The 27262-nt window shown below is 38.7% G+C and overlaps 1 protein-coding gene and 1 pseudogene across 2 annotated transcripts; one reads left to right on the top strand and one right to left on the bottom strand.

Annotated features, from left to right (window-relative positions):
• Window positions 1-134: 134 nt before the first annotated feature.
• LOC131968691 (inter-alpha-trypsin inhibitor heavy chain H3-like) lies at window positions 135-13363 on the top strand. 2 transcript variants are annotated; one of them, XM_059329677.1, is made up of 20 exons: window positions 135-292; window positions 1919-2079; window positions 2185-2289; window positions 3547-3709; window positions 3805-3915; window positions 4293-4421; window positions 5605-5721; window positions 5851-6019; window positions 6112-6222; window positions 6427-6608; window positions 6733-6912; window positions 7004-7125; window positions 7895-8367; window positions 9783-9881; window positions 9980-10045; window positions 10282-10389; window positions 11172-11340; window positions 11534-11682; window positions 12359-12443; window positions 13132-13363. In XM_059329677.1, exons 1-20 carry the CDS (start codon window positions 221-223, stop codon window positions 13244-13246), a joined length of 2886 nt encoding a protein of 961 aa, XP_059185660.1. In that variant the 5' UTR covers window positions 135-220; the 3' UTR covers window positions 13247-13363. The 2 variants fall into 2 exon arrangements, with proteins under 2 accessions (XP_059185660.1, XP_059185661.1); XM_059329678.1 differs by having other exon boundaries at window positions 9783-9851; window positions 13132-13362.
• Window positions 13364-22897: 9534 nt separating this feature from the next.
• LOC131968882 (B-cell receptor CD22-like) lies at window positions 22898-26865 on the bottom strand (annotated as a pseudogene).
• Between the last annotated feature and the right edge of the window lie 397 nt (window positions 26866-27262).

The following is a 27262-nucleotide window of genomic DNA, read 5'->3' as shown; positions in this document are numbered from 1 at the left end:
GTTTGCATGAAAATTCCTAGCAAAGTGGGCAGACTGTACATGATGCTACGACGATTGATTTCTGTTAGTTATGTGAGTGATTCCTGGCAGAATGCAGAGGAGGAAAGTGGGAAGGGGAGTTTGCCCTTTTGAAAAAACTGTACACATACATGCTGTCCTTATCAGTTTGAGTTAAAACCACAGTTTCAGCTGCCTCAGCTGCACTCTGGTAGGAGCCATCATGGAGAGAGCTGTGGTGCGAATCACCCTCTTTGGGCTTCTGCTGGCTTTGGCTACCACACTACCAAACAAGGTAAGATCACAAAACTTAAAGGAAAGAGCTTCCCACTACAAGGACATTGAATCAATTCAATTATCTGTATCTTACTGCTGATTAATGAACAGACAAACAGTGGTTGGAGTATCTGTCTACCAGGTTTAGTGACCTGCTGACCGTCAAATTTATTGTTGTTTCATATTATTCGCTACTATATGGTTTGTGTGGGTGCGGGTGTGTGTATTTGGCTTACTGTTGTTGAATAACTATTTTATTTGGCCAACAAAACCTTTTAGATGGCTATGACAGCTCCATTGGTAGCCTTAAATCTCTGTGTCACCCCTCTGCAAGGAACCTTGGTGTTATTCTGGACACTGACTTCAAGTTTAATAAACAGATAAGCTCCACAGTCAAAACTAGCTTCTTTCAGCTACGACTACTGTCAAAAGTAAAGACTTATCTTTATCAGAGTAATTTATACATTCATCACATCACGCCTAGACTATTGTAATTCTTTGTTTGTTGGTCTCAACCAGTTAGCAGTGCACTTCTTACAGGTAGTCCAAAATGCAGCCGCCCGCCTGCTGACTGGAAAGAAATGGCATGAGCACATTACCCCCATTTTACCTGTACATTTTAGGATCCAGTTCAAGGTTTTATTCATTGTTTTTAAGTGCTTGAATGGTGTGGCACCGTCGTATGTATCAGAGCTTTTAAAACCCAACAGTACTTCCAGAGCACTTAGGTCGTCTAACCAGCTGCTCCAGGTCGTACCGCGGTCCAGACTCTGGTCCTGGTCCTGGTCCTGGTCCAGACTCTGGTCCTGGTCCAGACTCTGGTCCTGGTCCTGGTCCAGACTCTGTACTCGTGGGGACAGAGTCGGCTGTTCTCTGGAACAGCCGACCTTTCCAGGTCAGAGCTGCACAGTCTTTTGAGCACTTTAAACATTATTAAAAACCTATTTATTCTCCTTGGCGTTCAGTCCCAGCTAGGCAAGAATCCTTGCCTTTTTTACTTATTATTCTTTTATTTCCTTTTTTAACTCTGTTTTTAGATGTTTTCGAGTTTGTATTACTATTTTATTGTTTTACTGTTTTTAGTATTTTATTGTTTTCATTGCTTTTTTAAATTTCTATATTTGTGTATGATTTTTATTGTATTTTAATAACTGTACAGCACTTTGGTCAACCGAGGTTGTTTTTAAATGTGTTCTATAAATAAACTTTGACTTGACTTGACTTGAGGAAACAACGTCAAATGACATTCAGCCATTCAATAATGGGGTTCAGACTTGGTATATGGTTTGGGTTATGTTAAAGCAGCAAGTCAAGGGAACTATTGGAAGAAAACAATGCAATGTTTTGACAAAAATATTTTATTTATTGTGTGTATGAACATGTAATAACCATGTTAATGGGCCAAAAGTTAAGACTTTTTGAGGTTGCGTTGACGATACAAGTATTCGGGATTACTGACATTTAAAATCAAAATATGGGATGAAAAATAAGGGGAATGGGGTGTTTCTGCAGTTTCACCAACAAAATGTGACTGATACCACCCACCAATTGTTTTTCTGATCTTTGGTCAGCTGGTCGTCAGCCAACAAGGTTAACCAAGCCATTTATTTAATTGTGAAATGTGGCTCTTCTTGTATTTGCTCAGGACGACTGGGACATCTACAGCTTTCACATCAACTCCACAGTGTCCAGTCGTTATGCAACCACTGTCATCACGAGCCGCGTGGCCAATCGGATGGACGAGTCAAAGGAAATAGAATTCCAAGTCCGGATTCCCAAGAACGCCTTCATCAGTAAATTCAGAATGTGTGTGAAAAATAATAATAATTATAATAAAATGCATGGAAAATACATCATGGGTTATTTAGGAGTTTGTATGTAAACAAATACTTTTTCTTTTGTCTTCTTCAGGTTTATAGAAGGTCAAGTGTACGATGGTGTTGTGAAAGGTAAAGAGAGCGCTCGGCAGCAGTACACGGAGGCCGTGTCCCGTGGTGAAAGCGCTGGGCTGGTCAGGTACATGGATCAATGGATCAATGGATCAATGGATCACTTTATTGTTTATTGTTGTTTATTTATTATTATTAAGTCTTTTACTAAACCAGTAAAACTAAAACTTTACTGAATCTTCAACAAAATCAGTCTCAGAAAGTAGCCAAACAGTATTTCTTCAATTATTTCATAATTATAACAAAATTGCTTTATTTATATTAAATACAAGTTGAAGAAAATTGTAATGCTTTTCATAGAAGAGGTTGGCATCACTCATATGTGTGTGTGTGAGTGTGTGTGTGGGTGGTTGATATAAGGCAAGATGGTTACCTAAATGAGCCAAAACACCACATTAATAACAGACAAAGAGTCGTAACATCATAAACAAAGAAAGAGGAGAGGGGGAAGATCTTTGAAGTCTTCCTCAGATGTGTGTCCTGTCCTCTGAGGACCATTTGTCTCAGACGCTGGAGAAAGAGCGGTTCTTTCTGACCGATGACACTATCACATATCTGTAGGGCAGGGGTTCCCAAAGTGTGGTGCGTGGACCCCTGGGGGTGCGTGAGCTGCTGCTAGGGGGTGCACGAGATGAAAAATGTAATGGCGGTCTGATAATGACACCCCCCCCCCCCCCACAATAAAGACGTGTTATTAATTAATTTATAAATACAGGCTATTCATTTTTGTGTCATTTTTTTGTTCATTTTTGCAGTATTTTGGTCATTTTTGCATCTATTTTTTGGTTGTTTGGTCATTTTTACATGTATTTTTGGTCAATTTGTGTCATCTTTGGTCATTTTTGCATCTATTTTTGGCTGTTTTTGATCTTATAATGAAGCGTAGAAAAAGTTATCTTCTTGTTCTTGTATCATTTTTCCAACCGGTGTTATGATGACGGGTTGTGTTCACTCCACGCTCATTTAAATTTGCTGCAATTTTTGTTCGACGCAGCTCAAAATATTATAACATTTTCCCAACTGATCTGCTTTCTGCCTCTGATCCTGAGCCTGTCATCATCCTCCACTCCTCCATTAATATGGCTATAAAAAATCTTATTGCATTTTGTTTTTTTGAAGGTGTGGGGGATTGGGGGTGCGTCAACCCGGTTGGGACATAGAAGGGGGTGCACGGCTGAAAAAGTTTGGGAACCGCTGCTCTAGGGGAGCGCCTGTGATGATGGGTCATAACTGAGCATTAAATAGGCATTGTTTAATTTTACGGGGTGACAAGCCAGAAGGGGAAAGCACTGCTTTAATGCAATCATTATTGTGTCTGTTGCAGTTCTGTAGGGAGGACTCTGGAGGAATTCAAAACCTCTGTTACTGTGGCTGCTCACAAAAAGGTCACCTTTGAACTCACATATGAGGAGCTGCTGAAGCGAACGCTTGGAAAGTACGAGCTGCAAATCCACGCTCGACCCATGCAGCCTGTCAAAGACTTCAAGGTGTGTCTTTCAAAAAACCATGTTGGTGTAAAAACATCTCCCACCGCCAGAGCTTCTAACTATTACATTTTGTTTTATTTGATTGTCAATGCCAGGTTGATGTGCACATTAACGAGAAAACCGGCATCAATTTCATCGAGATTAAAGGAGGACTGAGCACCAAAGCCCTGGCTAATGCCATCACCAAAACACACGCCGACAAACAGGTACAGCATGCAGTGATGCACAATCCTGTATTCAACTCCACTGGTATCTTAATTTGACTCATATCAAACTGTTTGGCATCGCAATTGCTCTGGACGTTCTACATACGGTGTTATTGTGCATCATTCTGCAACTCTCCAAGTATTATTCATAATTTTTTTAATTTGGTATATCTATATGCACTTTTTCAACAGTTTTTGCATTCTGGTGTGATGCCAAACGACATTTAATTGTATCAGTAGTGCTCCACTCTGTGAAGAGACAATAAAGTTGAATCTAATCAAATTCAACAGTGAGAAAGTCTTTCACTGATAAAACCCGTTTCATCAACTTCTTGGTCAATAGAAAGTGTGTGAAACCTGATTCATCCCTTTTCCAGGCGTGGGTGTATTTCTACCCGACAGAGGACCAACAGAAAACGTGTGACAGCTGTGGGGAGCAGGGTATGAATGGAGATCTGGTTATTGTGTATGATGTCAACAGGGACACCTCTCTGGGAGAAATCGAGGTACAGCAAGACCTCATTTCCTAGAAGATTGTTGACTTTAAGTTTGTTCAAAAAATGTCATACTTAGTATTTTATCTTCCCCTGTTTTCAACTTACTCTAACCAAGACAAGGCCAGGCAAGTTTATTTCTATAGCACCTTTCAACAACAATGCAATTCAAAGTGATTTACATTATTAGAGCTATATAAATTGACATTCAAATATACAATTTTAAGACCGAAAACAAGCAGATAAAATATTCAAGAAAGAATACAAAAGTAAATTCAATTTTAAAATTGAAAGCAAGAAATGTATTAGTTACAGTGCAGTATTACTGAAGGCAGTGGCAATCAGTCTTGATTTAAAAGAATTGAGAGTTGCAGCAGACCTGCAGTTTTCTGGTAGTTTGTTCCAGATTTGTGGTGCCTTTCTATGTTTAGTTCTGACTCTGGGAATGAGCAAACCAGTCCCTGATGATCTGAGAGTTCTGGGTGGTTTGTAGCTAAGCAGAAGATCAGAAATGTATTTCAGCCCTGAACCAGTCAGTGCTTTGTAGACCAACAATAGCATTTGAAATCAATTCTTTGACAGATAGGAAGCCAGTGCAAGGACTTCAGAACTGGAATAATATAATCTACTTTTCTGGTCTTAGTGAGGACTCGAGCAGCAGCGTTCTGAATGAGCTGCAGCTGTCTGATCGACTTTTGAGGGAGACCTGTAAAAACACTGTTACAGTAGTCAAGCCTGCTGAAGATAATTATATGGATACGTTTTTCCAAATCCTGCTGAGACATAAATCCTTTAATCCTTGATATATTCTTTAGGTGATAGTAGGCTGACTTTGTAACTGTTGAAGTTCAGGTCTGAGTCCATGACTACACCTAAGTTTCTGGCTTGGTTTGTGGTTTTTAGCATTACCGATGTTAATCAGAAGAGGCCCCAGGATGGAGCCTTGGGGAGCTCCACATGTCATTTTTGCATTTTCAGATATATAATTATCTATTGACACAAAGTAGTCCCTGTCCTTCAAGTAGGATCCAAACCATTTTAATGCTGTGCTAGAAAGTCCCACCTAGTTTTCCAGTCAGTCTAGTAATAAGTTGTGATCAACTGTGTCGAATGCCACACCGAGATCCAGCAATATTAAGACTGAAATTCTGCCATTGTCTGTGTTTAATCAAACTTTCTTCTTCCTCCCTCCAAGAAATCAGATGGATACTTCGTTCATCACTTTGCTCCATCCAGTCTTGCCCGCATACCAAAAAATGTTGTCTTCATTATTGATCAAAGTGGCTCAATGCACGGCAAGAAAATACAACAGGTACAGTCAATAATCACTCTGTCATTCACTTTACAGAACACTTTAATTCCTATTAAGTTCATGCATTTCCATTTTTGGGATAACTTAAGGCACATATTATCTTGATGTTTGAATGATGTTTATGCCCAGACCCGAATAGCATTGATCCACATCTTGAGCGACCTGGCAGAGGAGGACCACTTTGGTCTTTTCACTTTTGATAGCAACCTTTTTCACTGGAAACGAGAACTTGTTCAGGCCAACAAGGAAAACGTTGAGAGTGCCAAGACATTTGCACGGAATATCGTAGATCGAGGAGGTGAGGTTTTTTAAAATGGATATGGTTTTTATGAAGGGATGCAAACATTTGCAGCAGAATGGCAGTAATGATACTTTTTCATCCTAATACAGCCACAGACATTAACAGAGCAGTGTTGGAAGGAGCACGTATGCTGAATGCACATCCCAGAGAAGGTTCAGCGTCCATCCTCATACTTCTCACCGATGGAGACCCAACCTCAGGTTACAATAACACACACAGCAAATACTTATATTATGGGGTCTTGATATTCAGATCTTTTTCACCCAGACCATGGATATTTAAATGAAAATAACATCAAAATGGTTTACACTTTAGTTATAGAATGTGGTCATGTACACACTTCTTCTAATCACAGGACAAGTGCTGATTGGACTTTTTAGACTGCATGTCTTGTCTCTTTACAGGGGTGACAAATGTCGAAGTAATCCATTCAAATGTCAGGCAGGCCATTGCAGATAAATTCCCACTCTACTGTCTTGGTTTTGGTTTTGATGTCAATTTTGAGTTCCTTGAGAAGATGTCGCTGCAGAACAACGGTGTGGCCCGACGGATTTATGAAGACTCTGATGCAGATTTACAGCTGAAGGTTTTTAAATCACTTGCTCCAACATAAATAGCCTACTTTGTGATGTGATTTTGTACATTTCTGTAAATAACATTTACTATGGTTTACTGTGGAGAGATTAAACCAACATACCGACTGTCAACAGGGTTTCTATGAAGAGGTGGCTACTCCTCTATTGATAGATGTGACAATGATCTATAACGGTGGGACCAACCTAACCCAGACCAACTTCAGCCAGTTTTATAATGGCTCTGAGATCGTGGTGGCTGGTCAGATCACTGACAATGACATCGAAACCTTTTCTCCACAAGTTGTGGCCATTTCAGTAAGGATCACTCAGCACTGCACAGCATCCATAATCCTCTGAAAGGTTGGTGAAATTATACTGACATGATAATTAATTTTGACTATGACAGAGGAGTAGAAAGGTGACCTTTTCTGAAACTAACACCACTGTGGAGTCCACTGGAACAGTTTCCAACAGCCACATCCAGAGGGTCTGGGCCTACCTCACAGTCAAACAGCTTCTGGAGAAAGAGTAAGTGTGGTGTCGACCAACTCTTTTCCTTTGAACAAGCATCTTTCTGTGCTGCTGCATATTCAGAGAAGGACCATGACTATTTCACAATTTCCAATTGTTGTTTGATTTTCTAACAAGCCATTGACCGTTCAAGGTCCAAAGTTTAGCCTTCTACTATTGACTATAATAAGATGGATGTCTGTGTTTGAAACATATGCGCACATATTCAGTGGTGGAAAGTAACTAAGTACATTCACTCAAGTACTGTACTTAAATTCAATTTTGAGGTACTTGTACTTTATTTGAGTATTTCCATTTTATGTAACTTTATATTTCTACTCCACTACATTTTAAGCAAATATTGTACTTTTTACTTCACTACATTTAGCTGACTGCTTTAGTTACTATACAGGTTGAGATTTAACATAAAAAAGTTCAAGTTCAATTTAAAGTGATTAGACTTTTTTTAAATGAGATCTTACAACAGTATATTAAATAATTACATGTCTTTACAAAATTAAAACACTGCTTGCATAAAATAATTAATACAAATAATGTAAAAATATATTTGGAATATATAAAACAATCTGAGTGGGGTCATTCTGCATCACGAGTACTTTTACTTTTCATACTTTAAGTACATTTCGATGCTGATACTTATGTTCTTTTACTTAAGTAAGTCTTGAAGCAGGACTTTTAGTTGTAGTGGAGTAATTTTACAGTGTTGTATTTGACTTAAGTAAGGGATCTGAATACCTTTTCCGCCACTGCACACATTGTAACACAGGCTGCTGTTATCTGGAGCTGAGAAGGAGAACGTGAAGAAAGAGATCTTGGAGCTGTCGCTGAAGTACAACTTTGTGACCCCGCTCACATCCATGGTGGTCACCAAGCCTCCGGGGGAGAAGACAGATGTGCTCCATAAACCCAAGGAAGGGGAAGCACACAGTCCACCCTTGTCAGGTGGAACATGGGCACAACATCATCCTGTAGCGCACAGTCCACCCATGTCAGGTGGAACATGGGCACAAAATCATCCTGTAGGGTACAGTCCACCCTTGTCAGGTGGAACATGGGCACAAAATCATCCTGTAGGGTACAGTCCACCCTTGTCAGGTGGAACATGGGCACAAAATCATCCTGTAGCGCACAGTCCACCCATACGATCTGGAGGGTTTGGAAGAGGTTTCTCACCGCAGAGCAATGATGCGTATGGTAGAAGAAGGCTAAAAACCAGACCACACCAAGTTCAAGTTCCAGGTAAATCTCACAGGAGACACACCACCTTTACTCGTAACAACACAAATGTGCGAGTGTCTGGGTAGTTAGGTGGTTACAGTGCATGTTGCTGCAGTGTCTCAGGTTTTATATTTCCTGAAAACAAAAGCATGTATGCTACAACTGTAACCGTGTGTTCAGACCGGACGCGTAGCGAATTTTCGCCCAAGAGACTATTTAGCGCCAAATAATTCCCTCCATTTCATTCTGTCATCAACCATGACAAGCATAGCGTCCCTGTACCTGCTCTGGAAGTCCGAGATACGTCGGAAAACACGCCGTCGTGTCTGGGTGAGTGACATCATCCGGAGGCGCACTCAGCACGGAGAGAGGACCGCAGAGTACTTCCACCTTTTTCCCTCCTGCCGACCCACTCCTCCTTCCTGCCTCTTTTCTCCTCTCTCTCATGTATGTATCTCGGACACTGTCGTCCAGAATCTCAACGCTGATAGGCTGTCCCGACACAGCGTCACGCCAATATTTCGCCAAAGTTGAATTTATTGAACTCACGCGAATTCGCGTTGTTTCATTTGCGCCGCGACATTCGCGTCAATCGCGGCATTCGCGTCGCGCGAAACCCGCGATTCGCGCCGCCGGCAAAAATTTGCGTCTATTCGCGTGTTTGCATTGACTTTGTATGTAATCTTGTCGCGCGAAATATTCGCTACGCGTCCGGTCTGAACGCACCGTAACAGTGTAATATTCACCTCATGATTCTTCTTAGAAGAAGTGTCAATAAGGTGGTTCTTATCAGCAACACTTTCGAAAACCCCAAATGACAAAATAAGTTATTTGCTAATAACTCTTAAAAAACAAACATAGTTGCAGTTTTAAAACGGGACAGATATGCTGTTTCATTCTTCCTCAGGTAAAGTATCTCAGGCTCTTGACTAGAGAGGATAAGACACATTAAAACATTCTCTATGCCCATAATGCTTTCATGTTGTACTATATGGGATCGTTTACTTGATATTGAATAGTTTCACTTTATCAACATTGTAATCGTTTCTTTGATGAATGCGTCTGTGATTCTGGTGAAACACTGCAATAATTCGAAATGTCTAATATTTTGGGCTTTTAGAAGCTATTTATATTTTACTTGCTATAGTTGTGACAAATATATACGTAATATGTATGTTGTTATTTTTTTAAAGAAAATACAAATGCAAGATAAATACAGATGTTAATTCTCAAACGTCAATGTTCTCCAGGTGTTCTTGATCCAATGAATATCATTTTTCTGCATTTGCATCTTAACACATGTATTTAGTGGGTTTGTTTTGGAGCTGAGGTTAGGTGTCAGAATATGGGTGTCAATAATTACAATATCTAGAAATATCCTCCACTGCTTTGGAATATATATTTGTATAACCAGCTTTGTTTTCATTTGTTTACAGATGATGAAAGTTATTTGATGTCTGGAATGCTTCCCTTTCCGCCAGAGACTGGGCTCACACCATCTCGTGGTAGTGTATCATATGGATGTAATTCATGCTGTTAGTGATTTAAAATCAAACCCTTGCTGTAAAAAATAGTTGTGTAGATGACTGGCAAATATTAAAATAATGTGTGTATTAACTGCTTTGTTTTGAAGCTCCTCACGTTGATACCGTGAGGGGGAAAGTGCGTCCCACCTTTGTGCCAGACAGAGCAACTAAAGGTAGAGTATTTAATGTATTATGCATATATTATTATTTTCATGATAGTCTTTAATACTTTCTGTCAATGCCAAACAAGTACAGGCCTGTTTTTACCTTGAACATATTTAAATCTCAAATGGCATGTTGATGATCACTGTTTAACCATTATTAAACATGATAAAATACATTTTGGTTAGTAAACTGGTGTTGAGAACAAAAGCATTTTCCCAACATGTGTCTCTGTGTTCCTCTCCAGCTCCTGTCTCCCACAGGTTTTTGCTAAAATCTGAGAATCTTTCTCTTCCACTGTGCTTCGACGTCACTGGAGATGTTCGCCTTAAACTACTTCATCATCCCACCAGGGGTCAGTGATGTTCCTCTTTGTGCCATCACAGTTTTCCTTAACCCATAAGAACCCACGGTGACACCCGTGTAACAAACACTTTAAATCTTCTTGAACAGGGGTCTCAAACTCAAATTATCTGGGGGCCACTGGAGGCAGTATCAAAATGACCAATTACTAAAAAAAAAAGACACAAAATGACAGAAAAAACTAAATTACTTAAAAAAGACACACAATTACTAAAAAAAGACACAAAATTACTGAAAAAAAACACTAAATTACTTAAAAAAGACACAAAAAAGATACAAAATCACCAAAAAAGACACAAAATGAGAAGACAGAATAACCAAAAAAAACCCACAGAAGACACAAAATGACCAACAAAAGACACATAATAACTAAAAATGACACAACAGACGCACAAAGACCAAAAAAGACGTAAAAAGACACAAATGGCTAAAAAAGACAGAAAATGACAAAAAAAGACACAAATGACCAAAAAAGACTGAAAAAGGCAAACAAAAAGACACAAAATAACTAAAAAAGACAGAACAACAGACACAAAAAGACACAAATGACACAAAAAGACACAAAATTACTTACAAAGACACGAAAATGATTCAAAAATGCACAAAATAGCCCAAGACTCCATAGAGTTAATGAGTTAAGGTGAAGCATAAAGCTGAATATGGGAGATTCTAGAAGAAGTGTTTGTTACACGGGTGTCACCATAGGTTCTTATGGGTTAAATTCCTCCAACAGCCTTGTCAAACCTCTACCAAATCTGTTGTCTTTTGTATCAGAGCTGTCTGTGAATGGTGAGCTTGATTCAGTCGTGAATGGAGGCTTCAAAAAGATTTTCATCCACTTAAACACTGACCTGCATGTTGAGGTGGACACCAATAAAATCATTGTACGAGATGGACAGACGCTGACACGCCACCGTGGACAGGATGTCTTCACAGCTGGAAGGTGGCGTTGCATTGTGATGTTCCCAACCAAGAAATAGTCAGGCCCACCACTTCCTGTTACACTGTTTCCATTCTTTATGCTGAGCTAAGCTAATTTACTGTTGTCTGTATATTCATTTAAGTGACTAAGATTTTCCTGTAAGTAAGTACAAACTATTCAATAGAAAGTTAAGACGATGCACATATTTTTCTAGTTTGTCCGTGATAAGGCGGGACGAGGAAATAGATGTTGCAGTTGGAGACACACGCGTGGTCATCCTCCTTCATGTGAAGGACGGAGAAAAACTCCTCTGGCCGGTTTTAAGACAGCAGCCACTGGAAGACAACGTCACAGGAATTTTAGGTGGGTGAAAAAGCTGGAATTGTTTCTATTTAACCCATAAGAACCCAGACCCATTTATCCTTGAAAGAAAATGATGGGAGATCTACCACAGACCAAGTGGACCACATAGAACACATTTATCATGTTTTTTTAAATACTACCCTTAAATGTCAAAGATATGTGATGTGACATATATGTCACATTGGGCATTTATGGTATTTATGTTTATGATATTTCTTTTTTTAATATAAATAAACTCAACACCTTTTCTGCTTACAGAGACACAAATTTGCATTTTTCGCTGCATCTCCGCAACATATAATAAAATTGTGACATTATTAGTGCTGTTAAATGGTTTAAATGCAATAAAGTGCACCATATTAACAGAATAGAATTGTTAAATTAGTTATAATTATAACAAAAAATGAACTTTTTGAAATTAGCTACTTTTTCCACATTTCTGTTTCCAGTCACTTAGGGATTTAATGAGTTAAGGTGAAAAATAAAGCTGAATATGGGAGATTCTAGAAGATTTAAAGTGTTTGTTACACCTGTGTCACCATAGGTTCTTATGGGTTAAGGAGGACAATGTATTGAATCAGTGTTTACATCCAGCCGCGCTGGTTAATGGCGAAATAATTCATTAAAAGGTGTTTTTCAGTGTGATTGCTTCATTGTTTGTCCTCTGTGTGTCCAGCTCTGAAGCCAGCAGTTTATGAGGAGCTGCAACAAACTCCCTCAATCAAACTGAAGATCAAAGACCAGGAGGTTGACGTAACCAGGTACATATTAGTTTAATAATAATAAAGCATTCTTAAACAGCTTTCTTATTTTATCTCTATTACACTGTAAAAAAAAACCCTGTTGTTTTTACGGTAAAAACCAGCAGCTGTGGTTGCCAGAAATTTACCGTAATAAATACGGTGCAACTTTTTCTAATATTACGGTAAAATGATATTAGCGCTGTTGATTTCATGTTTAAGATTGCCATTTTATTCCATATTTTACTGTAAAAAAGAAAAAGTTTTTCAATCAAAAGAAACTCTGTTCTGCCATATAATTGACAAGAAAATACTAATACTAATTATAATTATAAATGTTGATAATACAAAGATTTTAACATTAAATATCACAGTATAGTTCTGTTAGAGATATGGTGTTTAGTACATTTAAAAGGGAGAAAAAGTATTTTTACAAAAAATAAATGCAAAAATTATAGTGATGGCTTGTATATATATTACAATATATTTTGTTACAAACAAGGTGCCAGTGTATTTTACAGTGGAGTTATGTATTTTTAAAAAAACAGTTTTGGCTGATATATATATTTACAGTGTTTCATTGTTACTGAAACTGAATTAACTCATTTATCATTTTACCGTATTTTACCGTATTTTCACCGTAAAATCTACAGACATTTTTTACAGTGTATACACAAAGATATTTGGCTATTTCTGTATTTTTTTGTAGGGCCGATGCTGTCGACTACAGTATCGTCTCCCCTCCGACTCTGGACTGCTGGCTCATGTCTGCTGGGTCCGTCCTGCAGAGACGCCTGGAGGATTTCATGGTTACACAACTTTAACTGGGAACATGTTGAAGATTTAATTCAAAAAATGAGTCAAATAGTCATTCATCATGGAAGAAAGACCTGTTACTAACATTAACAAATAAATAATATTCCAGATATTTCTTGGTCTTGAATGAACTTGTTTAATTAATGTTTACCTGAAAAATGAACTTGTTAGGAATAATTCTTCGAAATTCAAACTTCATTCTACAAAGACTGAAAATGAGCTGGTTCTAAAAACTTGCTGCCACAGTTTGGACTCCTACAGTCTCTAAATCAGCTGTTCTCAACCTTGGGGTCGGGACCCCAATTGGGGTCGCGAGATGATTTCTGGGGGTCGCCAAATCATTTTGGAAGTCAGCTCTGTCTCCACTGTGTTAAAGTGTTCATGTGTTTTAGTCTTTTTGGTCATTTAATGTGTTTTTTTTTGTCATTTTGTGTCTTTTTTAGTCATTTTGTGGTCAATTTGTGTATTTTTTTGTCATTTTGTTTCCTTTTTTTAGTCATTTTGTGTCTTTTTTTGTCATTTTGTGTCTTTTTTGGTCATTTTGTGTCTTTTTTGGTCAATTTGTGTCTTTTTTTGGTCATTTTGTGTCTTTTCTGGCCATTTTCTGGCTTTTTTCGTTCATTTTATGTATTTTTTGATCATTTTTTGGTCAATTTGTGTCTTTTTTGGTCATTTTGTGTCTTTTTTGTATGATCTGAACTGTGCGTGTGAGATTGTGTTCAGTGAGTTGGGGTCGCGGACAACATGCATGTTAAATTGGGGGTCTCGACTCAAAAAGGTTGAGAACTACTGCTGTAAATGACATAGCCTCTGCTCCTGTTCAGCATATTAGTACTCTGTGGGTAAAGGATGCCTCAAAATGTACTTACAGCTCTGCATAAATCCATTTGCACAATGAAAACTGAAAGTGTAAGCAATTGGATGTTACACTGCTGTTTATGTTTTAGTTGAGAAACCTGGTAATCGCTGGTAATTCTACCATAATTATGTAAATTTGTAATCAAATGTAGCCAATGTTAAGTAAATAAGTTAACTAAGGCACCGATAAAGGGAAAAGCAAAGTGTCATACATCCTGTTACACAGCTGTGGAAAAAGAAGCCATGCACACAGATGTGATAACTTCTAGGGCCTGAAGGGGGAAGCCAGTGTGGAAGCAAGGTTATAATAGTTTTGGATTTTTCATTAGTTTTAGTTTTAATTTCGTTGTGAATTTTTGTTTTCAAATTCAGTTAGTTTTAATTAGTTTTTAGAGCGAGTTTTCTAGTTTTAGTTTAGTTTTTAGTTTTTGAAAATGCTTAGTTTTAGTTTAGTTTTTATTAGTTTTAGTTTTTTTGTAATGGGCTATGTGTTGGGTGCGTGATTCAAAGAGGTCATAATAAATGTTTCCTTTATTTCCTTTGGTTTATCATCTCAGCCCCAATAAGGTTATTAACTGTTTTGTATTGTGGTTCTAGTGTAAACATCCCAGTCTCAGTAAACATATTCACCATGTGTTGCATGTTCAAATAGAAACACTGAATTATGAATGAAAAAAGTTGACAAAAACGAAAACTAAGGACATTTCCACTATAATTTTAGTTAGTTTTGTAACCACACAATACAGTTTCAGTTAGTTATCGTTTTTTTAAAAACTCTTGTTTTTATTTTTATTTCAGTTAACGAAAATGTTTTTTCAATTCTAGTTTTCGTTATTTTGTTAGTTTTCGTTAACTATAATAACCTTGTGTGGAAGTGCCAAAAACTGCAGTTTTTTGAAAGGCCACTTCAAGCAATTCCAAAAGCAAGTAAATTCCCATAGATTCCCATGTTAAAATGTCAAACTTTACAGCAAAAGTAAGTATGTTTGGATGCAGCCTGGTACAAAAAACTGTTTTGGCCTCTATATATAATTTCTCTGTTCATAACAACTGTAAGGGGTGGATTTTTATATTAATTACCTATTTAATTTAAATGAAGGCTTAAAGTTATAGAAAATGAAGGGCATGGCAGCTTTGAGTGTCCAACCAACACTGATAAAGATCCATGTTCCAGACGCTCTATGGCCATAAATCTGTCAGCAGACATATAGATGGAAATATGAACACCTGACACAGTTTTAAAAGCTGCTTCTGTGATAGTTTCTGCGACTGTAAGTGTCGCCAGGACCACACACACACACACACACACACACACACACACATGCACACACACACACACACACACACATGTATCAGGGGTATTTTATGCCAGCACACTATACTTAAACGCCTAAAACGCGTCCTGTGCCAGCATAAAGTCTGATTAATAGGCGTGCTTACAGACACGCGTATTGCGAGTACACCAGATAACATGGGTGACGGGTGAAAAGTGCCACGAGCGAACGTAGTGGACGCCTGTGTGTGTGTGTAACGCGTATACGCCTATAACAGTTCAGCTGTTACACAGAGTCTCAGCTTCATACGGGGTTGTTTATAAGAAAGCACAACTTATAGATGAACTCCAAGCCCCCACAGAGCTGTCAGGATATTTCTATTATTTTCCGGCCAGTTTTTATTTTCTTGTTAAGGAAATCTCTCTCTCTCTCTCTCTCTCTCTCTCTCTCTGTTTGAATGATATCAATTGATATTTAATGATAGCAAGGGTGAAAGGGATAATTAAAATAATTTCAGCTACTTAAAAATAGTAGGCTAATAGTAAAGTGCGACGCTCACAGCCAGTTCCCAGCTTCGCGCGCGGACATACAGTTCATTACGCACCAGCTGTAATTAGGTAGGTTTTCCTGCCTGCAGAAGCCATAATCGCTGTCACCGCTGAATATTAAGTAGCCATGCGGACCTATCTAATGAATATTCAGTAGCCATGTGGACAGCAGTCCGTTCACAATATGATTCCATCGGACCTTATATCTACACTGTTTAACCCAATTCGGCACTTATGGACAGATCCATTATGTTTTACAGACATTCGTAGTTAACTAATGAGGTAAAACATTTTGTTTAAGCTGCATTTTGCTGACTTTCACTCCTAAAACAGGCTAATTAAGCCTCCGGTTTTGGCCGGAAAAACGTTAAGTTTATCTGGTACGTACGAGATGGTCTTTCTCTTCATCTATAAGTTGTGCTTTCTTATAAACAATACCATATGAAGCTGAGACTCTGTGTAACAGCTGAACTGTTATAGGCTTACACGCGTTACACACACACACAGGCGTCCGCTACGTTCGCTCGTGGCACTTTTCACCCGTCACCCATGTTATCTGGTGTACTCGCAATACGCGTGTCTGTACGCCTATGTAGAATTGTACTTAACAGTCACGCGGGTCTTCATGTCACGTATTTGAGGCGTAGTTCACCCGTCACGCAGCCGTCACGTAGGCGCAACAACGCGTGTACAGCGTCTGCGTGACCCCTGCGTGACGCCTGTCTGTCCATTGAAAGTGAATGGAATTTACACGCGCACGTTAGACGTTTGATGTCATCGCATAGGCGCTGTACACGCGTTTTAGTATAGTGTGCTGGCATAAAATGCCCCTCATACACACACATGCGCGCACACACACACACATGCGCGCACACACACACACACGCACACACACACACACGCACACACACACATGCGCGCACACACACACACATGCGCGCACACACACACACACATGCGCGCACACACACACATGCGCGCACACACACACACACACTATGAGGAGCATTTTATGCCAGCACACTATACTAAAACGCGTGTACAGCGCCTATGCGATGACATCAAACGTCTAACGTGCGCGTGTAAATTCCATTCACTTTCAATGGACAGACAGGCGTCACGCAGGCGTCACGCAGACGCTGTACACGCGTTGTTGCACATACGCCTACGTGACGGCTGCGTGACGGGTGAACTACGCCTCAAATACGTGACATGAAGACCCGCGTGACTGTTAAGTACAATAGGCGTACAGACACGCGTATTGCGAGTACACCAGATAACATGGGTGACGGGTGAAAAGTGCCACGAGCGAACGCAGTAGACGCCTGTGTGTGTGTGTGTAACGCGTGTACGCCTATAACAGTTCAGCTGTTACACAGAGTCTCAGCTTCATACGGGGTTGTGAAAGCAGAACTTATAGATGAACTCCAAGCCCCCACAGAGCTGTCAGGATATTTCTATTATTTTCAGGCCTGTTTTTATTTTCTTGATGATATTTAATGATAGCAAGGGTGAAAGGGATAATTAAAATAATTTCAGCTACTTAAAAATAGTAATAGGCTACTAAAGTGCGACGCTCACAGCCAGTTCCCAGTTCGCTCTTGGACATACAGTTCATTACGCATCAGCTGTAATGTACAAATTGAATATTAAGTAGCCATTCGGACCTGTCCAATGAATAAGGATGCTTTTTGAGTAATTTTATGCGCTTGGACATACAGTTCATTAAGCATCAGCCGAGGCGTGTACTTAAATTGCATTTAGGCAGACTGAAACAGCCTAAACTGTGTAATAGGTCTCTCTTGGTAAAACATGGATTGCTTTAATTGTGAAGCGAAGCGGCTGTTAAACTCAAAATTCGCCATCATAGTTTGATAAAAACATTTTGTTACAATAAATGTAAACAAGTATGTAAGAAAGGATATAAATGTATAATTGCATTTGTAACTCGGCCCTTGTGACCACCCTGGAACTCTTCGTTGACTGGTGGTCGTTATATTTGCGGCTCGCACCGCGTCGTGCTTTATTTCTCACAACGGCTGGCGGCTCAACCTTAAACAGTACAAGTAAACACTGGCGTGAGACAACAGAAAGATTAAAGGCCGGTGTTGTGTCCTTACTGGTTTCCACACTAACTGGTTGCTGTAGGATATGATCTGCGCATGTTCTGTTACGCATGAGCTGTCTGTGGTGCTGAAACAACAATCGCCGTTAATGTGAGGATTCTGTCTGATGTTGTGCTGTTCCTTAACACCTTATCTACTGTTTGGGTTCATCTGTAGTCGGCACTTTGTGCAATAAAATGATTTATTGTGCCGTGCGATAGAGCCGATACGCATGTTTTGTCTTTACTGTTGTATTGTGTACAGCCTTTATAGAGCTCTGTTGGGAGAGCTTGTGTACGGAAGCGCATCGCATTCACTGGATTTAAAAAAAATAGACACCTTTTCTCGTAATTACGAGATCCTGATCTCATAATTACGAGATCCTCGTAAGATAAAGAAAAAGGAAACGTCTGTAAATCCTCTCTCAGTGGCAATGATGGCGCTATCGCAGTTAATCTGCTACTACTACCTTCTCGGTTTGAGATACTGGGAAATACTGATGGTATTAATATTAGTATGTCAACACTGCGTGACAAAAAAAGTCCTGTATTAATAAATACTTATTATCAAGCATAAAAAAGAGGGAAAAGGTATCATCATGCACTAGTATAGGCTACTGTTCTCTGAACCATGCACGGTTCACATTTATTAACATAATTATTATTATTGATTATTAATCATAATCATAACTAATGCCGGCGGGTGAGCCTGATGTTTGGGAAGGCCACATGTTATACAGAGCGCCGGGCAGAAGTTGACCGGGCGGTGCTGCTGATCGCTTCTGAAGTAAGCTACTTTCATGTTGTTTATCTCATCACCATGGGAACGCAGTAGCTGCATCATAATAAATCCCTGGAATATGGGGGAAGCTTGCTCGCGATCGCAGCTCCTTTGATGAGAACGCGCACAGAGCACAAAGCTCAGAACCGGACAATGCTCGGCTGATGCTTAATGAACTGTATGTCCAAGCGCATAAAATTACTCAAAAAAGCATCCTTATTCATGAGACAGGTCCGCATGGCTACTTAATATTCAATTTGTACATTACAGCTGATGCGTAATGAACTGTATGTCCAAGAGCGAACTGTGAACTGGCTGTGAGCGTCGCACTTTAGTATTACTATTTTTAATAGTACTTTCACCCTTGCTATCATTAAATATCATCAAGAAAATAAAAACGGGCCTGAAAATAATAGAAATATCCTGACAGCTCTGTGGGGGCTTGGAGTTCATCTATAAGTTCTGCTTTCACAACCCCGTATGAAGCTGAGACTCTGTGTAACAGCTGAACTGTTATAGGCGTACACGCGTTACACACACACACACAGGCGTCTACTGCGTTCGCTCGTGGCAGTTTTCACCCGTCACCCATGTCATCTGGTGTACTCGCAATACGCGTGTCTGTAAGCACGCCTATTAATCAGACTTTATGCTGGCACAGGCGACGCATTCTAGGCGTTTAAGTATAGTGTGCTGGCATAAAATACCCCTCATACACACACACATGCGCGCACACACACACACACACATGCGCACACACACACACACACACATGCGCGCACACACACACATACACACATGCGCGCACACACACACACATTGTTTCGGATGGTAAACATTTAAGACATGACAATAAATTTAAAAGTCAATGAGAACAACACTTATATGAAATTAAAGAACATTAGTGGTACATTTGTTGTGTTGATAGATAGATAGATAGATAGATAGATAGATAGATGATAGATGATAGATAGATAGATAGATAGATGATAGATGATAGATGATAGATAGATAGATAGATAGATAGATAGACTTTATTTATCCCAAGCTGGGAAATTACAGTGTAGCAGCAGCATTACACACAGAGACAATAACAACACAATTAAGTAAAAAGAACAACCTAGGCATACTTCAAGCAATAAAATATAAAAATACAATAAAAATACAATACAATATAAAGTGTCTAAAGAAGGAGTAGAATAGAATTCCAGTGCAGAATAAATATGAATATACAGTATAAAAAGTTGCATTGCATGTTCAGTAAGCAGCAGAGTTGGTGCACTTACTGTTTATTTACAGGGAGCTTGAAAAAAGGCAATGGATCATGTCTTAATCTGGAAACTCTAACTACAGCAATCAGTTAAATGTTGTGGAGTGAAATATTTCACTCTGACACATTACATAGTAAAAGTATAAATCCTTCCAATACAATGGAAAAGTTCTGTGTCCTCAGTTAATACTGAGCTTACTGTAAGTAAATATGAACTCTACACATTTCAAAGTAACTCTCCCACATTTATTTACAAAGTACACAACAGCCACTTGTTGTTTTAACTATAGTTTGAACACATTTCTAGAGAGGGATTGACAGACAGACAGGGGTTTTGTGTTTCGCTCCATATTATGTGGTGAAACCAGTTGAGCTGCTCCCAGTCTACTGCAGTCCAAAGGTATGTGGATTTACTGAGGATTGTGGTTTACTGAGAACTGCAAAGGGGGGCGGATCTTTGCCAGATTACAGTAACAAGACCAATAACATGCCCACAAACCAGCTATGAAGCGTTATAACTGAATGCAGCTCTGTGTTTAAAGCTACTTTAACCAAGTGTATAAGGGGAAGACTTGTTGTGATTTGAAAAAAAAAAAGGAAAAAGTGATGGACTTTGACCGATCTTGGTCATGATTGTCCTCTGTTTTGACACCAGACATCTGTCATTATTAGATATTATTACTTTTTAAATTATTATTTAATAATTATTAAATTAATTAGTTTAAAATTCAGATATTTTGCTTTACAGTTATATTCATATTTACCTTGTAATTTCAGGGTGCTCAGTACTTGTGTTGCCTTCTTAATATTTTAAATGTTTAAGTTTTGAGAACCAGTTTAATAATAAAGCACAATAAAATGTCAAAGTATAAATGTTTCAAATGTTAATTATTGTTAAAACCAGGAAAAAGGCGTGTTTTGCTTTATATTGACATTTGATTTGCTTTCTTCAGTTTGTGTCCATTTAAAACCTGCATTAGGGAAACTTTTCATGAAAGAAATGATTTTTTAGCTGCAAGATCTGCAAAAAGTTAAATGTCATTAGTTGAGCTTGCTATGTGTAGAAACCTTCTTCACTGCTCTGTTGGTATCTGCAGTACGCACAAAGTGCAGTTAGCTCTCATGGTCACATGGTGCCATCTTTAATGTTAATGCATATTTAATATGGTTTTCATGTGATCACAAAAGCAGACGCAAACACAAGTTTATAGTTTATGGATACAAAATGCATAGTGTTGCATTATATTTGTGTTTTTAACGTACAATTTAATTAAGTCAAATTATTTCTGTTTCAATACATACTTTTGTTTAAACATTTCATAATTTGAACACCACCATGATAAAACAGAAGATAAATCTCCAGCCAAGAAGAGCATTATCGGCTGGCTGCCAGAAGATGGAGCCATCGACACCAAAGGTCTGAGCAGCAGTGTTGATATGGGCGCCCTGTTCCATGTGCCCAAGTCTTTCTGGCAGAAGGAGACGAAGGAGTTGAGAGCGTACTTCAGTCAGCAAGTCGGAGCTGATCTGCCGGCTCAGGTGGAGGCTGAGCTGAAGGCGCTGGAGGACAGAGTGCACAATTAAAACCCACTGACAGCAAGTTCAACCAGAAACACCCTGATGACTCAGGATTCAGATCATTAGGGTCACTCAGAGTCACTGGCTGGGTTTACATACACACAGAGATTAGTCCTGAAATATAAAAACATAACAACTCAGAAGGAGAAACAGGTTAATAACCTGAGAGGATGCTGTGGCTTGTTGCTTTATACAACATAGGATATGTCCTGAAATGTGAAGATCACTCCGTTCAAAGGAAGACATGTTTGTTCAATCATCAAATAAAAAGCAACGTATCAAAAAGACCAGTAACCAGGCCACTAGTTCACTTTCTCTGTGCATGAAAACACAGCCAGTGACTCTTGTCTTTCTCTTTCATCAAGAGAAATCTGTCAGGAATTGAATGTCAGGGATAAAAAGCAAATAATCTTTAATGCATCTTCACATGAATGCTGTGGGGCTGGTGTTATGTTGGTGCTAGGAGGAAGGTTTGACTCAACATGAAGGTTAGATTTCTGTGATATTGTCAGATTTATCATGTGGAGACACTAACGTCACTTCCTCCATTCACTCCCAAGACCTGTCATGGTACTAAAGCACAGAAACTGATTAGTGCCTCTGGAATATTGAACAGAACAGTGTCTAGGCTGCTAATGTTCACACACTGAAGCCCAAAGATCTCTTTTTTCTAGTAAAAGTCTGACAAAAGTAGATCAAGTTTTAACAGTTTTATTCATTAAAGGTTTTAAATTAATTTTAGCACCAGCTCTTTTAATACACTATGTCTCATTAAACGCCCTTTATTTTGAATTGATAAATATAAAATAAATATATTTCACAGGGCCATTAGCTACTCAAAACATTGTAGCAGATTTCTCGTGGGGATTACTATGCATAATTCATCTTGCCACTTTTGTAATGTTTGTGATTAACTTGTATGATTTCAGGTGATGTTTACACACAATATGTGAAATGTTGGACCAATAAATGCAACTGAGATTAATAGGTATTTTTAGAAGTTGTATGCCATGGTTTTTATTACAGTGCAATGAATAAATATCCTCAAATGCAGAAATACGGTCTCACGTTTATTTATAAAGCAAATAACAAAAACATGCTGGGTACAAAATATGAAGGAAACAGAATAGATAAGTAAAGGATATTAAACATGTCTTGTTAAAAAAATACCTGTATAATATCACAAAATTACATAAACATTACAAAACAACTATATACTATAAAGACAACATTGACATGTTGTCATTTAGAAGCATTGATGCATGTAGATATGTAAGATATCACTACACAGCAACAGCTGTATGAGTTAAGCCACAAACATAGATTATATAATGAGGAAGTGCAAAGCTGCCTGTGCTGCAGGGTGCTGAGGAGGTTTAGACTTCCTCTTTATTTAACTGTGAAGGTGTAATTTCCTGCACAGGCTTCTGTGTCCTTTTCTACATGAACTAAGAGTGAAAATAAAAGAAGCCAAAAATGGCAATATTATGAATAATCCAACCCAACATGATGAGAAGAGAGACTCAGTGTTTCTTCACTTGAGCGTAGAGATCCTCGGGGACGTCTGGCTTCTCTGCTGTCTTGGACACTTTGACCTGTGCATACAGCGTCTCCTGCTGCTGTCCACTGTCCTGCTCTGAGGACGAGGACGCTTCAGCTCTCTGATTGGAGAAGCTGATCTCTCCATAATGGATGTCTTCTTCTCTTTTGCTGGCTGGATCTTCACCATTTGGACTCTATCGAAGAATCAAACAAGAAATAATGTGAGCTTGGATCCTTCTGTGATAATATGAAAGACTAAATGGCATTTTGGAGTGAATATAGTTTCTGACCACCTCACAGCAGTAATGAAGGTGTTAAATGTGGATATGTTGCCCCTAGTGATCATTATTCTGAGTGGAGTCCCTCAGGGTTTGATTCTCGGGCCTCAGCTATTCAACATCTATGTGCTTCCACTCGGCAAACGACCTGATCCAAATGTCCAAAGTCCAGTTGACTTACTGAGTTAGTGCTTAGAGAGAGTAATATATATTTTAATATGAATGCAACTTATTTCCTTCAGTTCACCTAAATCAAGACAAGCAAGCTGAATTTCACAGCAAAAAAGAAAGACTAATTTGTCAGAAGGAACCTTATATAAACATTAAAGGCGAGGATAAGTCCTTCCTCATTTATTAGAAACACATTCACTGCTCTCAAACTGATTTACCTATGCACTAACAACCAATCTTTAGTTTGACTTTAGCAGACTTGGAAAATGTTTCTGTTTCTCCAAACTGTTTTAATTCAGTGATGCATTTAAACTTAATAAACACTTCACCATGGCATCCTATAACAGCTGGGGCACATTTCTGCTATACACTGGTCTCCAGTCAGCAATAGAGGATATTTTAAAAATAATAAATAATAATAAATCATGTCAACTTCACCAAACTTTCCTTCTGATATCGTTAAAAAGATTCAAAGGACCCTTTGCCTTTTAGGAAACAGCAAGTGTGTCTGGAGTCAGCACCAAACACAGTGAAGCTGCTTTTAGCTACCATGCTGTAAACAGACTAAAGTAACTTCCTGATAATATCACATGTGCTCAAATTTGATCCATTTTCACGTCCAGACTGAAGAAAGAAGTGTCTGCTGTGTGTGTTTTACAGCTGTGGAGGATGACTGTAACCAGTGTGGTGCTAACAGGTTGTCTTGTCACTTTTCTTGCCCACTTAGTGTTAGGACTGATGCTTTCACATATTCTAGAGGACACAGTCACTGTTACACAATACAACACTGTACAACAAGCTTCATTATTTTCCCACCTGAGTTGGTTGTGGAGTTTGACATTTGGACTTCAAGCACCTGGAGAGACATTAGAAAGCTTTTAGAAGAATCATTGTGCTGTTTGAGGTGAAACAGACCACATGCTGCCAGTAGAGAGTCAGGACTGAAGGACTGACAGGAGACAGATATTACTGCATGTGCATCATTACATTTCTTTAAAATATCATTTAAGATACTCACCAAACACAGATGGCGAGGCACAGGATGAAGATGATCGCTCCAAGAGCTGAACCCCATTTTAGAGCGCCAGCAGAGTTCTCTGTTCACAGAGAAAAAACATTGTCCAAGACAAAACAAAGATGAAATATAGACATGGAACCATACACATGGAACCATTATTTGGACAGAATCATTCCTAGCAAATACAGTAAACAGTGTGTTACAGTGAACAAAAATGAAAAAAATAAGTAAAAAACAAACAAGGAAATACAGAAAGGAGAGAGGGAGCAGATTCTATTAAAATCAGCAGATTCAGTTCATTTCTACATTTACCTTCAATATTAATCCATGATGACGTCTGATTACCGAGATCATTTGTAATGTTCACACCAACCCCAAACTCTGGATGATCTGGAACAAGACAGATTCACTCTGAGTATCTCAAATAGTAGCTGGTTTATTTTACGTTTTTCAGACAGGGTAAACAAACAAACAAATAAACAAACAAGCAAAGCAATACAGAAGCACAAAGGCTGAAAAGAGAAGAGAGCAGATTCTACTAAAATCAGCAGATTCAGTTTATTTCTACATTTACCTTCAATATTAATCCATGATGACGTCTGACTACCGAGATCATTTGTAGCCACACAGTAATAATCTCCTCCCTCAGTGACATTAAGGCTGTTAGAGTCTCCTCCAGCTACTCTGACGGCTCCATCTTTGCTGTTCTTGAACCAGGTGAAGCGGCTGGCGGGAGGTTTGGCTCTGCTGGAGCAGGTCAGCTTCACCCAGCTACCTGCTGACACCAAACCTGATGGACTGACGGACACTGAGGTGTTCCTGGGAGCATCTGAGGAAAATGAGAGATGAACTTTATGAGTTAAAATCAGCTGATATAAGCATGAATCACCATGTTCAGACAGGATCCAATAACAAACAGTGGCTGTCTTACATGAAACACTGAGAGTGATTCCTGCTGCTGCTGCTGTCTTCACATCTTTTCCTTCATTCACAGGATATCCTGCAGAACAGCTGATGGTGAGTCCATCATGTGTGTCTGACAGAGTGATGGTCTCCTGGATTTTAGTGGTAAAGGTTCCATCTGTGTCTTGCTCCATGATGTTGTGAGGGTCTTGTTGGAGAGTCCAGGTGAGTTTAGGAGGGGAGTGTGGACAGGGAGTGAAAGCTGAGCAGGTTATAGTGACAGACTGCTTCTCCTTCAGATCATTCACATCACCTGAGAGATTCATCCTGGGCCTCGGAGCAGAATCTGTGCTTTCAAATCAAACACAGGTTGGACTAAAGAAATAGATTCTGATAGATAAAGAAACATGTTTTTATTTACACTCCAAAGCTAAAGGTGACACTAATGTAATGTCCCAACATTTGACCATTTTAAAGTCAAAGTGTAACAATAGATTCAGGCTTAAATCAGAATTTAAATTCATGACAAAGTAAAAACAAATCCTATATTTAAAAGTGTACTTCAACTGAGTTCACCCTAAAATTGTGGATTGACTAATGAATCATAATTTTCTTACCGTTAACTGTTATCTGAAGAGGATTACAAAAAGCTGTTGCCCTGAATGATGGTTTCTCAATCCTGAAGTAGTATCTGTCTGTGTAACTTGTGATTAAACTGGAAAATAAAGTGGTGCAGTTTTTATCACTCAGGTCTCCAGTCAGACTCATTGGGTAGGTGTTATTCATCTTGCTGCTGTTGAAAATCACATTGTTTGGATAATTGGCTAGATTGGTAGTGCCTTTTAATCCACACTCCAAAGATTGTTCCTGTGCTGCTGAATTTCTCTTTGTATTTAACACTAAAGTTACATGGGATCTGCAGACAAGATCCACTCAGTGCTTCCATCTTCTTTGGTGCAGAGATGGAAAGGTCTGCTTCATCAGGACAAACAGCCAAAGCAGCTGTGAAATCAGACACATGATAAACATTAAAAATAAAACATGCAGAGAGAAACTAAATGTACATAAGCAGTACAGTGGTTATCTATTGACTATTCATAAACATTAGTTCATAAATCCTCCATCAGCCGACCTCAGTGGTGACTAAACCCGCCTAAACTCACCACAACATTTCCAAATACTGAAGCCAGTATTGTTACATGGCTTTCTAAGTTCTGGCTGTAAATAATAAAAGTGGCATTTCCAAATAAAAGTGACTCACCTGAAAGAAAGAAGACGCAGTAACATGTTGGCTGTCACCATTTTCACACTCTGGACTGTAATGACACTCATCACCTGCATTTGACAACAAGTCAATATTTTAATAAAAACACATTTTAAATGAAGCGTTTATGTTCTTTAAGCCTCTGGGTTTTTTTGTTTTTTTTTAACAGGACAATGAAACAAAACATGTTATAACATTGAAAAGACATGTTCACTGTCCCCTCCTTTTTTAACTGAAGACAAACGAACATCCTTTCAATCTGTGTACAACCAGAAGTTACTGTGGGATAATAGTTTTTAATAATCTTTAAATATAAAATCATCCATTGTGAGTTCATGATATTTATTCTGATCTAATACCCAAAGAATACAAGTAGAGTTTATTTAAAAAAAACTTTACAAAAGTAAAAAAAAACCTCTCAGACATTCAAAGATA

Source organism: Centropristis striata, chromosome 3 (genome assembly GCF_030273125.1).
Source record: "Centropristis striata isolate RG_2023a ecotype Rhode Island chromosome 3, C.striata_1.0, whole genome shotgun sequence".
Taxonomy (NCBI): domain Eukaryota; kingdom Metazoa; phylum Chordata; class Actinopteri; order Perciformes; family Serranidae; genus Centropristis; species Centropristis striata.
The sequence above is the reverse complement of the archived record's forward strand: the minus strand, read 5'-3'. Positions and strand labels throughout refer to the sequence as shown.